Here is a 12,737-nt window from a genome sequence, read left to right on the forward strand (position 1 = left end):
CTGAACCCCCCCAGCTCCCTCAGCCGCTCCCCAGCAGCCCTGTGCTCCAGACCCCTCACCAGCTTTGTTGCTTTCCTCTGGACATGCTCCAGCAACGCAACGTTTTTCTTGTAGTGAGGGGCCCAAAACTGAACACAGTATTTGAGGTGTGGCATCACCAGTGCTGAGCACAGAGGCACGATCACTTCCCTACTCCTGCTGGCCACACTATTCCTTCAGAGCAGGAAGGTGCTTGCTCCCCATTCAGAAGGGATGAGGGGAGATGGAGATGGAGTAAGGGGAAGGGAAAACACCTTTGGAACTCCCCTTTAGCAAATCGATGGCTCAGGCTTAGGCTGAGACCACACCATGTTCACACACAGACCCTTTAGGACATTGCCAGCAGGAAGAAAGGAATCAAAAGCCTGGCCATCCCCTCTCCTGCTGGGACCAGTACACTACTGGCAGATACAAAGGCCTCTGGAGTGGCCATATCCCTGATGGCAGCTGCAGAGCTGGGCAGCACTGCAGGGAATGAAGAAGGGCTTATGTGGCTGGAGAAGAGAAATGGTGGGAGAAAACTGGAGGGAGGCTGGGGCAGGATGCTTCAGGCCCCCAGAGACACCCCAAATGGTTGCTGTGCTGATCTGGTCCCTGCCAGAAGATAGTCAAGGCATTATGTTTAGCTCCTCACCATTTCAAAGGAAGATGGAAGAGGGCTCAACCATCCAGCTGAGAATCAAGAAAGACTTCAAAGCAATGGTTCAGGCTGAGACCTGGTTTAAGGACACACAAAAAATGATCTGAAGTATTTTTCATCTGGGTCCAGTTTGTTTCAGCTCCTGCATGTCTTGTCTAGCTTAGACATGGAAGTGCACTGGAGTAGCATGAGAAGTAGGGCTGCAGCCTCCTGTGCCCTCCCCGCTGACATTAGGATGGGCTGCTCCTCAACCTGCTCTGTCCATGTTTCACTAACCAGGGGACACGCATGAATAAAAGCCTTGCAGCATAACTTAGAAATCCTGGAAATGGGCATTTAAACCAATACATATAGGATGATTTTCCTACTGTTTTGGAAAACCTAGAGGAAACCAAGGCACCCCTGTAAAAGCAAGTCAAAACTACCCTGCTAACCCTAGAGGTAACAGTGGCTCCTGAGCAGGAAGGGGAGATGTTTACCAGTTTGAAACAACCACTGGGTAGGCAGGAGGCATTTGGAAAAACATCCAAATCTCACCAGCTATCACTCTCTGCCTCCTGATCAGTATTCAGAAGGTTTCTACAGCCACTCTGCTTCTCCCATGGCACAGGTGGGGAGCTGAGGGCCAGAGTAAATCAAAACAGTGAGACAGTGCAAAGATATTGCAATAAAGTTGATCCTAAGCACATCTGGTGAAAGGAGGATATTTAAGACCAAAACAGCACCCTAGGGCAGGTATGGGATAACCAACAGGCATGAGAGAATGAGCTGGGAAAAGCACCGCCCTTCCCAAAGTGATTAGGAGCAGCCAGTTCTACTCATGCTCTCCTCAGCAAGGGCACATAAGGACACAGCACGTAGCTAAATAAGACCAAGGTGTATTTTAAGACGGTTCAGATGCGGTTAGGTTTGGTGAGTGAACATTACGCCTCGGGTCTTGATTGTTCACATTATCCCCTCTTCCCCCTCCTTGGAATACAGTCCCCTGATTTTGGGGTTGAACATGGCAGGCTCTGTTCTGGGGATGCTGTTGGAGACCAAGATAAGCAGTTACTCAGGTGTGTTCACATTAGGCGTGTTTGATGCTGACTTTTGCCAACTTAGCAAGATGAGCAGCTGTTCTTTGGGTGGGAGCTCAGCAAATTAAATTGCCTGGCATGCCTGCGGCCAGCATGAGCAGAAACATTGGGGAGGGGCATGATCTAACAGCTGAGCTTCCACACACATTTCACCCGGAACGGATCATGTTGTATCAAGGAATCTCTCTGTGTTGACACACAAACAAGCACTTTGGTGATGGTCTGCCTTCACACATCTGCATCCCCCTCTTTTTCCATGCAAGGCTCATGGGTAGGACTAGTCTTCCTCATTTTCACTGTACCAGTTAAGTAAACCCTGTAGGGAGTGTTGAAGCTAAAGAAAATGTCGGTACCTTCTAGCTCAAGAGCACAGGTTTTCCCAGACTCCAGACTGAAGCTGAGGGAACAAGATCAGAGCTGCATTTGATCACAACATCGGTGCCAGGGCTGCATGGAATCATAAAGATTTCCACTTCTCTGTTCTTCTAGGTAGAAGAACAAACACCAGAAACCCACATCATGCAGAGGCACCTACATTAAACATCCAGCTAGAAGTGTCTGAACCAGGAACAAAATCTACCCAAAGCACTAACAAACTGTAGAATTTAGTGGCACTCAAAGCCAGCAGTTTGATCAAGAAATTGGGATGAGTCCCAAAGGGTTACACAGGCATAGACGTAGATAAACGTCCAGAGGTAAAAGTAATTACAGGCCCAGGCAGGGAATTACATTAAATATTTTCTTTCAGGTCTTAATCTAATTTTTCAGGTCTTAGTCAAATCAATCTTCTCTGAAACATCTGGATGAGACCTGATGGTCCCCAGTTCTGATGCTATTTGGGAGGTGCCTGTGTTCCTGACAGGTCTTTTCTGGAGTCCCAGTGGCTGCTGATCTCCCTGTTGCCATTAGCTGTGTGCACCCTGCCCCAGCAAGAGCATTTCAGAACTTCAAAATCTGGTATTGTTCTGGTGCAATGCATCCAAAGTCCCTGCCAAAGGGGATGTCTGAATCTGTCTGGGAGACTGCTGTGAAAGCCCACTTTGAAGAGGTCATCAGGGCAGACAGGCAGGTTGCTGAGTCCTGGTGCCTGGTATGCCTCTGTTGAATGGCAATACAAAGAGAAGAAAGTTGAAGCACCAAGAAATCCTTTTCTATATGTCTGTATACCATTTCCCAGAATGGTTGGTGTGTAGTGGGATGAATGTCAGGGCAGTAGGCACCTGGGTAAGGGTGTTGCCTTGCAGGTACACTCTGTTCTTACCTGGACCGCTGGAAATTTTCAGATAAGAACTTCAATATGGGAAGGGGAACCTGGCTATCTCCTAAGAGACAGAAATTGTGAGCATTTCTCCCCAGGTGCAAGCCAAGTTAACAGAATTTAATTATTCTGAGGGACAGACTCTGCCCAGCAGAAACTCCAAGTGCTTCAGGGAAGCCAGTGTATGAAAACTTCCTTCCAGAGGAATCCCAGCCATGAGAAGACAACTCATGAAACAGCCCAATGGACAGATACCGCAAAACATCTTATTGAGATCCTATCCTCCTCATGAAATTCTGAGGAACTTCACCTAAATTGATAGCAAATGGTAGGGGCTCTGAGTGTCCTCAGCACTTGATCTTCCTGTATATTTTCTGTTTGATAAATTTCAGCTTTTTGGACTCTTTTGAACAGTATATTTGAGCAGTTCGTGCCATCTAGTGGTCACACTGATACTTTGAGGGTGACAGAGCCCTGGAACAGGCTGCCCAGGGGGGCTGTGGAGTCTCCTCTGGAGATATTCAAAACCCGCCTGGACGATGTCCTGTGCAACCTGCTCTGGGTGACCCTGCTTTAGCAGGGGGGTTGGACTAGATGATTGCCTGAGGTCCCTTCCAACCCTTGCCATTCTGTGATTCTGTGACTTCCTGATCTTGTTATTTTTACTGAAAAAAATTAATCCCCATTTGGTGGCTATGAAAGGATGGAAATAAAGGGTTACAAAATTCATGTTTAAATTAAGTCCTGTTCTAAAGGGACTTTTTCATCTCTTCAGAGCAGTAGTGATTAGCTTCCTGGTCCAGGATCCCAGATATCTCTAACACATCTATCTTAAGTTTTAAGTTTCTGATGAGAAAGGACTGGTCATCCCGAGCTAGGGGCACGTGTGTAAACAGAACTCAGCTTAGACAGAAAGTTCAAGCTAGAGTAGATACTATCAACACAGCAAAGACTGGGTGCCCCATGCCTCCTGCTCTTGCAGTTCTGGATAAGCCCTGTCATAGCCATAGCTTTGACCACACTCATGGAGGTGTTCCTAAGCTAACATTAAAGTAGTTAACTTAAATACTGCTAGGAGTCCAGGCACTGAGCAAAATCCACCTAAGAAGCTGAGTAAAAGCTGAGTCCAAGGTATATGGTTAGATTGTCAGTCCTTTTACTACATGATTTAAAGCCATCCTAGATGTTTCATGTACCACAGGGTGGTAAGCCAACCTCCTGTTTGAAGCAGGATGCCTGGGATCTTAATGCTGAGATTCCCCTTTGCTCAAAAAGCCTACAATGGTGATAAATGCAGAGGTAAGAGTCATTTGATGAAGCGTAGATGTCCCCAGAGCTGGTGGCCTCCTCTGTGTTCTCTGACTGGACTCCCTATATTGTACATGGCATGAATTAGACCCAGCAAGGGTAGGATTCATCCCATTCTATGGTGTGGCAGGTAATTAGAACCAGGGACCATATGGTCAGAAAAAATCTATTTATTTCCATGGACTAAAAAGAGAGACAAAGATGTACAGTAGGGTAATCCCATCCCTCATTATGCTACTTTGGTCAACAGCCGGCTGAATATGAGCCAGCAGTGTGCCCAGGTGGCTGAGAAGGCCAACAGCATCCTGGCTTGTATCAGGAACAGTGTGGCCAACAGGAGCAGGGCAGGGACCGTGCCCCTGTACTCCGCACTGGTGAGGCCACACCTCAAATTCTGGGTTCAGTTTTGGGCCCCTCACTCCAAGAAGGACATTGAGGGGCTGGAGCGTGTCCAGAGAAGGGCAATGAAGCTGGTGAGGGGTCTGGAGAACAGCACTGATGAGGAGTGGCTGAGGGCACTGGCGGTGTTCAGCCTGGAGAAGAGGAGGCTGAGGGGAGACCTTATCTCTCCCTACAACTGCCTAACAGGAGCGGGAAGCTGGGGCGGGGGCGTTGGGCTTTGCTTCCAGGTAATGGGCAATGGGACAAGGGGAAATGGCCTCAAGTTGTACCAGGGCAGGTTTAGGTTGGATATTAGGAAAAATTTCTTCACCAGAAGGGTTGTCAGGCATTGGAACAGGCTGCCCAGGGAAGTGGTTGAGTCCCCATCCCTGGAGGTATTTAAAAGCATCTCTAGATGTGGTGCTTAGGGAAATGGTTTAGTGGAGGACTTGGCAGTGTTAGGTTAACAGTTGGACTTGATGATCTTAAAGGTCTTTTCCAACTTAGATGATTCTATGATTCTTGAAGAACCCTGCTCCCATCCGCCCCATTCTCCTCCTGTCCTCTCCTATCCTCCATGCACATCACTTACCCTCACACCCATGGGAAGCTGCAACACAGAAGATGATCTGGACTAACATAGGGGAGGGGAAGACTGGCCAGGTGATGCCCTTTGGGCCTGAGGGGTGCAGAACTGCTTATTGAGTGACCTCTGCATTCAGAAACAATCTCTTCAGCAGAAGCAATGTTGCAGGCTCTACATGTGCACCATCTGAGAGCTCAACCAGAGCTTAGGGGAAAAGTAATTAAATAGGTGATGTGGGGAATCACTGTGTGGATGGATCAACGCAAAAGCAAGATGCATGTGCTGTGAAGGCTGCGTACTAGTTTGGGTACAGCTTACAGGCTCCTAAGCTGTCTAGCAAATCTGGAGCTATGTCATCTCCAAGTTCAAGACCCAGGATTGGCCAAAAGACTGTGGGAGAGGGCAATTCAGGACTAATTATCTTCCAGCTTCTTCCAGTGCTTCTTCCAGCATAACATCTGTGAAACAGTATATGGAGCTCTCATGTTCAGAGTGATCAAAAGGCCATGGTTCATTCTGTGTATAGTTAAGGTGTGGAACTTCTCACAGGAAGCTATGAAAGCTGATTTTTTATCCAATCTCTTCAGAGATGCTAGGTTTTGGGAAAATAAATTAACTGAGGACTGCTAAGTAAATGGAAACCATCTCCTAATCAGGATGTGCCATAGCTACAATAGTTAGGAGGGTCTTTGGAAAATACCTTACATGCTTGCTCCAGTTCTTAAGTACCCTCCTAAGCACCTTTGGCAGCTCTTAGATAGCAGAGAGCTGAAAGGTCACTATTGTGATTGGGTTCCTTGTGAACCTCTGAATGTAGTTTCAGGTTTCAGCCTGAGAAGCAAGCTATTGGAAAGATGGAGGAAGGATGTGTAACAGCAGACGGGCTGCAGAAATCTTTTACTGAAACATCAACATGTAACATAACACAGGATAAAATAACAGAATATAATTAATATAATATAATTCATATAATTAATATAATTCATATAATATAATTCATATCTTATAATTCATATCATATAATTCATTGACTGCTGTTTTGTCCCTGGGTCCACAGGGTAATTTTCCACTGAGTTTGCTCAGATTTCTGCAAACTCCCTTTCTTCCTGGACAAGTGGAAGTGGTACCCCAGCTCCTTTTGCCAGAAACCTGCTTCGTCCCTTCTTTTTCCCTTTTGCTCTGCTGGCTTACTTCACTCCATCTCTTTGAAGTTCCCAAAGAGGCAGGGAAGCCAAAACGGTTTCAAAAGCACCCAGGAGCCGTACAACACACATCTGAAAATACCATCAGATGTTTTCACATGACTAACTATGAAGAACTTGAACTATCCCACCACCAGCTATGATCCTTTCCCAGCCAGAGTGGAAAAAGGGTATTTGTGTGGGTCGGGATCCAGCCCAAAGGTCTCTGCCAACCCCTGTGAGATGGCTGGGTGGGAGGACCCTTAGAGAAGCACAGTGTTGCTGCCTCTGTCACTCTGAGAACCAGTCTTCACCTCATTTACTATAAACAAACAAGTTAGGGGTGAGTTCTTGCTTTGATCTTTCAAAGTTTTGGATACTCCAAGGTCTGCGCCTAGCAGGAAATTAGTCAAACATCATGGGAAGCTACAAAAGCAAGAAGTGAGCCTATCCAAGCCTGAGCTGTTATCGAGGGCAGGGGCGAGTGAAGACACTATTTGAATAACCCTTGCTCAGGCACCACAGCTCAGATTTGCGTTGCAAGGCAAATATTTACCTATGGCCTAAACAAAGTCAGCGTTTCAAAACTTTGTGCAAAACACTGCATAACTCTGTGCTGTTTCCTTGAACTTGTCTCAGAGAAGGAAAGATCTTGTGCCTATTACCTATGCGGGCTGTTCTCAGGAGACAAGCAGGACGAAAATGAAGCATCCGATCAGCTTCCTGGTTTTGTTCCTCATTTCAGGAGTAGGAAGCTTTGACCTTGTTATCGACGAAATCCCAGATGTGAGTATTTCAAGGCAGGGCCTAGGTCTCCCTTCCATGCTGAAGTCAACATGGAAGCTGCAGCTGGCTTCAGTGGGAGCAGAATCGAGTCACTGTTTCATAGCTCTGCTTGGGTCTCATGAATTCTCTTCTACTTTTAGCTGTAAATTGTTCTGATAATTGGTTTTCACCTGTCATTCGTAGGGTTGCTTTTTTAACGTTATTGAAGTTGGGATGGTATGGGCATAACTCCAAGTTTCTTTTCAAGCAGGTTTCATATTTTTTACCTCAACTTTACCTTTTATGGTGGTTTTAACCTTTCAACATTCAAGTGGGTTTCTATGCTCAGATCTTCAGCATATTTTGTATCCTGTTTCCCTGGAATAAGCAGGAACAGAGCACCTAGATATCTTTGTTGTTGGGGTCTCCTCTATGGACCACTATGAACTTCAGCAAAGCTTCTTATGGACTCAGGTGTTTAACAGGAATTCAAATATGGAGTTAAGATCCTATTGACTGTACATTCCTCAGCAGAGGGATGAGATCATTTATAGATTAGCTTGTAATTGCTTAGGATAATGCAACAATGAAAACTTGTTATAGCTTTGACTCTGAAGCTCAGTCCAAACTTAAACCCCTAGACTCAGGTGAACTTAGGTTTGGGTGTCTACACCATTTTCCACGTTGCCATATCGCAATATTTCTGTGAAATCTGAAGGGATGGTGGGAAGCTTTCTTTTCCTTTGCAAGATTAACAAAAAGAACTTGTGAGCATGAATTTCTTCTTTTTCTATCTTCTTACAGCACTTTTCATGACACAGTGAGATTTTTACCCTGAGTTTGTCATTTCCAGGAATAATATTCCAGACCTGTGGTCCTTTCTAACCATAGATGCTGTACCAGTTTACCATCAATGTGCTTAAATGATATCAGTTAATTTTGTGCAAACTTTTGTGCGTATGCTGTCATATAAGTTGGAGAGCAACTCATGAACTTAAACTTCTCTATTGCCATAAATTAAACTTCTAACAAGCTTTAATTAAGAGTATTGCTGTGGTGTAAGAACCATGCTTCTAATTGAATCAGTTCAGCTTTGCACTTGGAAAAGACTTGATGTTCCTTTGCTGTCAATGGAATAATTTAGTTTTCAGCTATATTAGTATAAAACCAGAGATAATTTCTACTGAATCGAACATAATTTCTCTGATCTTTCTGGTGTAAGTGAGATCAGTATCTGAAATGCTTTGGTTACCACGGCTAGACCCATCCTGATGATAAGCTGCCTCTTGCTCTTTATGGTCATTTCAGAGCGTTAAATATTACTCCTTGTTTCAGAAGCAAAGGTTGTAAAATGATGGTAAAGGTCATGATCTTGTAAGAGTGTGTAGAGCCAGTTGGTCACAGAGGAAAACTGAATGTGTGAAGACGCAGCATTTTGGACTGAGATGGTTTGTGCTTCTGCTCACTTTTTGCACCAAGGGGAGGTAAATTCCCTTTGGAGCTCTATTAGAGTGCTAATCAATAATAAATCAAGTGATAAGTAAGGCAGCAGAAACACCTCTTTCTTCCTTCCTCTTTCTCCTCTAGGAAGTGGAAAACCTGATTGACCTAGAAATTGATGGATTTCCTTCAAGCTCCAAGATGAGAAATGGCAGGTACCAGGTACAGTACCCAGAAATGCTTCAAAAAAAGGGAAGCAAGGGTGCCTGGGAGCTCTCTCCTACAGGTGGCCTGTACCATGTCAAGGGTTGTGAGTGTGCAATCAGGTGGGAACAGCAGGTCCTTCTATGCATTGAGACCTCCATATCTCTTGTTGGGATATGAACTGCTACTATCCTTGATGCAATACCTGGCACAACAAGGCTTTGTTCCATAGCTGCTCTCCTAAGGACCTTCATAGAGATCCTATAGACCATAATGCACATGTGGTAAAAATCCTATTGATACTGGTGAGGCTTTTCCATGAGAAAATGGAAAGGGATTTCAGACACTGGCAATGTAGGCTAAAACCTTTCAGACCTGCAGGTCATCCATTCATTCATATTTAACTCAGGTCAAAAGAGTGCAGCACAGTGTCACATGGGCAATGAGCTGGTGGAGTCTGAGACCAGGGAAGAACATTGGTTTCCAGCATGCTGGTGGGTTGCAGACTATTGTAGTCTGTTGGCTTCTGAAACAGAAACATTTGAAAAAGGAATGCAGGAGTTTTCTTGTGTTTTACACAGTAGTAATTAAGGATAATATTAATTAAATCAGTTGTTTGAAGGTATTAACTTTTATTACACTGCATGCAAGAACGATGATCAGAGTGGACCTTGTCCTCCACCAAGCTCTGGTGTTGCCTTTCTTGAGCTTGTTCAATATAGTGAAAACAAAAGATCCTCTTGAGTAAGGTTGGATTTCCCAGCATCTTTGAAGTTAAGGACAGGCAAACATGATTCTTCTTTACCCTAAGGCTTTTCGGAAGGGGCCTTACACAGTGTAAACTGACACCTGAAGCCTCCATTGCACTGCCAGAAGAATGGAATATTTTAGCATAAATATCAATCAAGCCAGCTCACATTTGCCAGACCAGTATTTAAATCATTTAATCATGATCTAAGCAGAAATCCTCTCTAGCTGCACTTCTTCAGGGCATCATTTCTTTCCAACATGTCTGTATTAGTGCCTTATGTATTTTGTTGCCTCTGTTCCCCAACTTTCAGGATACACAGTGATATAGAGATCTGCACGCAGTAATTTGCAATTCGACTAGTGGTTTTATTATACCAGTTATTCCTTATGCTCCCATGTATTATTTCCCATCCTTTACCTATCAAATAAGTCTTTGCAAACCAGTAGAACTAAGATCTTAGCTACAGGAGGAGCTACCCTTACGGTAGTTGAGTCACAGTAAAATATTAATAAATAGGATTAAACTGAACTACGTGAAACATCTTGAGACAGTAGCTCTTGGCCAGCAGCAGGCATACAGTTACCATTAATCACTAGAGGAAGACTGTCTTCCAAATTATTGTTTTAGCGCTGTTTTTCTACAATGAGCTCACTAACCCACCGGCAACAAGACAACAGAACCACTCTGCAAACCTTTCTCATTAGCTCTAAATAGAAAGAATTGTTTTCTGTGTCCTGATCAGGTGAAAAATATTTGCTCCTGAGTAATTCCAAAAATACTGCATCTCAGGTATGTGAATGATCCTCGTGACCAGAGGAACAGAGTGCCCCATGGGCTGGAACCTTGTGAACCTCTCTATGATGGTCCACTGCCGTTATCTCTGTTTTGGAGATTGATAACAGAGCTTGTGTCTAGACTGTGAGGTGGGATGTTCTGTAGCATGTCCCCCAGTCTTGGTCCTGATCTCTGGCTGTCCAGAGCCAGGTGACATCACGCCTATTTCCTCAATGCTCTTCCTGCCTGGGTTCCTCTCCATGAGAGCTAGCACAGGAAGGAAATACAGAAGGAGATAGAGCATGGAATCAGCTGGCTGGAGAGCCCTCCAGCTCCCAAAGTATAAATGCAAGCAGAGAGACCAAGAACCATCTGCAGCACTGTGAAGACAAACTCTGCCAAACCTTAGGTTTGAAATTGCTCTCCTTGCACCTTACAGTAAGTGTCACGATCCCCAAAAGGAGTCTGAAGAGGTTGCAATGAAATTGCAGTGTGTTAAAAACTGCTTAGGAAATTACTCACATGAAAACAAGTGAATCTATGAGGAAACAACACCTCAAAGAAGTGGGAGGACATGCCAGGTAGATCTCATCTTCTTTCTAGTTTCTCATGCTGGGCTTTTCAACCCTTTTCATGCCCCAGTAGAGAAGTAATTTCCTTCAAATGCAGTTAACATCTCTGAATCTGTTTTCCTTGTTTTACTAAGTCACAGCTCAGAAGTAACCTGTGGACTGCAACTTGAAAGCAGTGGTAAGCTAGGCATCCCATAAATGATGTAAAATCTGGAATCTCTTGTAATGAATTACCTCAGGTTATACATTCCTCCATTAGATACTGTGGCTGCTTCCTCCATGGACAGGACAGGAGGAGTTAGGGCCAGCAGCCCTGGATAAAAGTTAGCTTGAAGTATCCAGTATCTTCTTGATGGTAGACTGCACAGTAGTTGCCACAGTCATGCACAGGGATTTGAACAAAGATCATTATGGAGGGCTAAATATCCATACCCTGCCCAGATGTCAGGAGAAGATGGGTCTCAGTACCTGAAGATAAGGCCCAGTATCTGTCAAGACCAGACCCTTAAAACAGTTCCTGAGGCACTTATTGTCTCCACCCTAATTAACAATTTGCCACACATTAGATATTGCACAAGATCCCGTTTCTATGCAGTGCAGTCATCAGCAGATCTGGATGTGATTTAAAGGCAAGGATCAGCCATGAAGCCTCATGCCAGAAACAGCATGAGTCTCACGTGCTGCAGAACTCCCTACAAAGCCCCTGTTCTCAGTAACCACACCAGTGCTCAAACCTGAAGTACAGTTATCTACAGCTCTGTCCTCCTGACCTGTTGGAGTAGCTGCCCTCTGCAACCTTTGAGATCCTAGGGGGATGGTTGGCCCACCCCGTGTCTGATCACTACCAACAGCAGTGGGAGTCACTACATGTGCAAGTGATAAGCTCACATCTCCATCAGCACCTCCCCCTTCTCCACCCTCATAAAAACTAACAGGAAGGAAACATGGGCATCTCGAAAGCTTTAAGCACCATTTGTAAAGTAAGTCGAGAACCCTAAGCTCTTCTGAGAAACAGAAAAGTACCACAACAACACAAATCCCCTCTGTGCTAAGGTCTTGGTCTTCATCTTTTCAGAATTAAATTTGTTTCAGTTAAGGTTGGTTTAGTCTTAATTTGTATTCATGTTGGTGAGGTTTCCTATGTCAAGGGTATACGTGGAGACAACAGTTGTTCCTCACAGTCTGGTTCTTTATCAGATGTGAAGGGTCCAGTTCACTGTTGGTGGGGTGTCAGGATGGACTGAGCAAGGATCAGTCCATCAGGCTTTGCAGAGGGTCTCCAGAGAGCCATAAACTTCCAGATCCTGAAATCCTAGTCTGAATGTTTCAGGTGGAGCCTGTATAGCTAGTAAATAAAATCCCACATTTGTTCTCAGGCAGGCGGAAAGCGTGCAGTCTCTCTACCTGGCTTTAAAAGATCCTTAAAATCATCTCATTAAAATGGTATTGCTATGACATGTATCATCTCTTATGCAGCCCGAGATTTTCCTAGTAACAGTATATTAATTAACTTAAAATTAACTTAGTAACTGTATAGCAAACCTTATATGCACTATGTGACTAATGCAGTTTTCATGAACGTCATGTGTGGTTTTGGGTCCGCTTGGATTCAAGTGCTACTGAAACCTGAGGTGAGATTGATATATTCATAGAATCATAGAATCATAGAATGTTTTGGGTTGGAAGGGACCCCGAGAGGTCATCTAGTCCAACCCCCCTTCAGGGAGCAGGGACACCGCTAACCAGATCAGGTTGCTCA

The 12,737-nt window shown here is 44.7% G+C and overlaps 1 protein-coding gene across 1 annotated transcript in view; it reads left to right on the forward strand.

The window, feature by feature from the left end:
* Positions 1-7,174: 7,174 nt before the first annotated feature.
* The window catches only part of ITIH2 (inter-alpha-trypsin inhibitor heavy chain 2), a 30,202-nt gene continuing 24,639 nt past the window's right edge, over positions 7,175-12,737 (forward strand). The window contains exons 1-2 of the mRNA XM_009648422.2: positions 7,175-7,258; positions 8,825-8,899. Coding sequence (XP_009646717.1) covers positions 7,175-7,258; positions 8,825-8,899 — 159 coding nt within the window. The remainder of the gene's footprint in view (positions 7,259-8,824; positions 8,900-12,737) is intronic.

The sequence above is a fragment of the Egretta garzetta genome, unplaced genomic scaffold, assembly GCF_000687185.1.
Source record: "Egretta garzetta isolate BGI_Z169 unplaced genomic scaffold, ASM68718v1 scaffold260, whole genome shotgun sequence".
Classification (NCBI taxonomy): domain Eukaryota; kingdom Metazoa; phylum Chordata; class Aves; order Pelecaniformes; family Ardeidae; genus Egretta; species Egretta garzetta.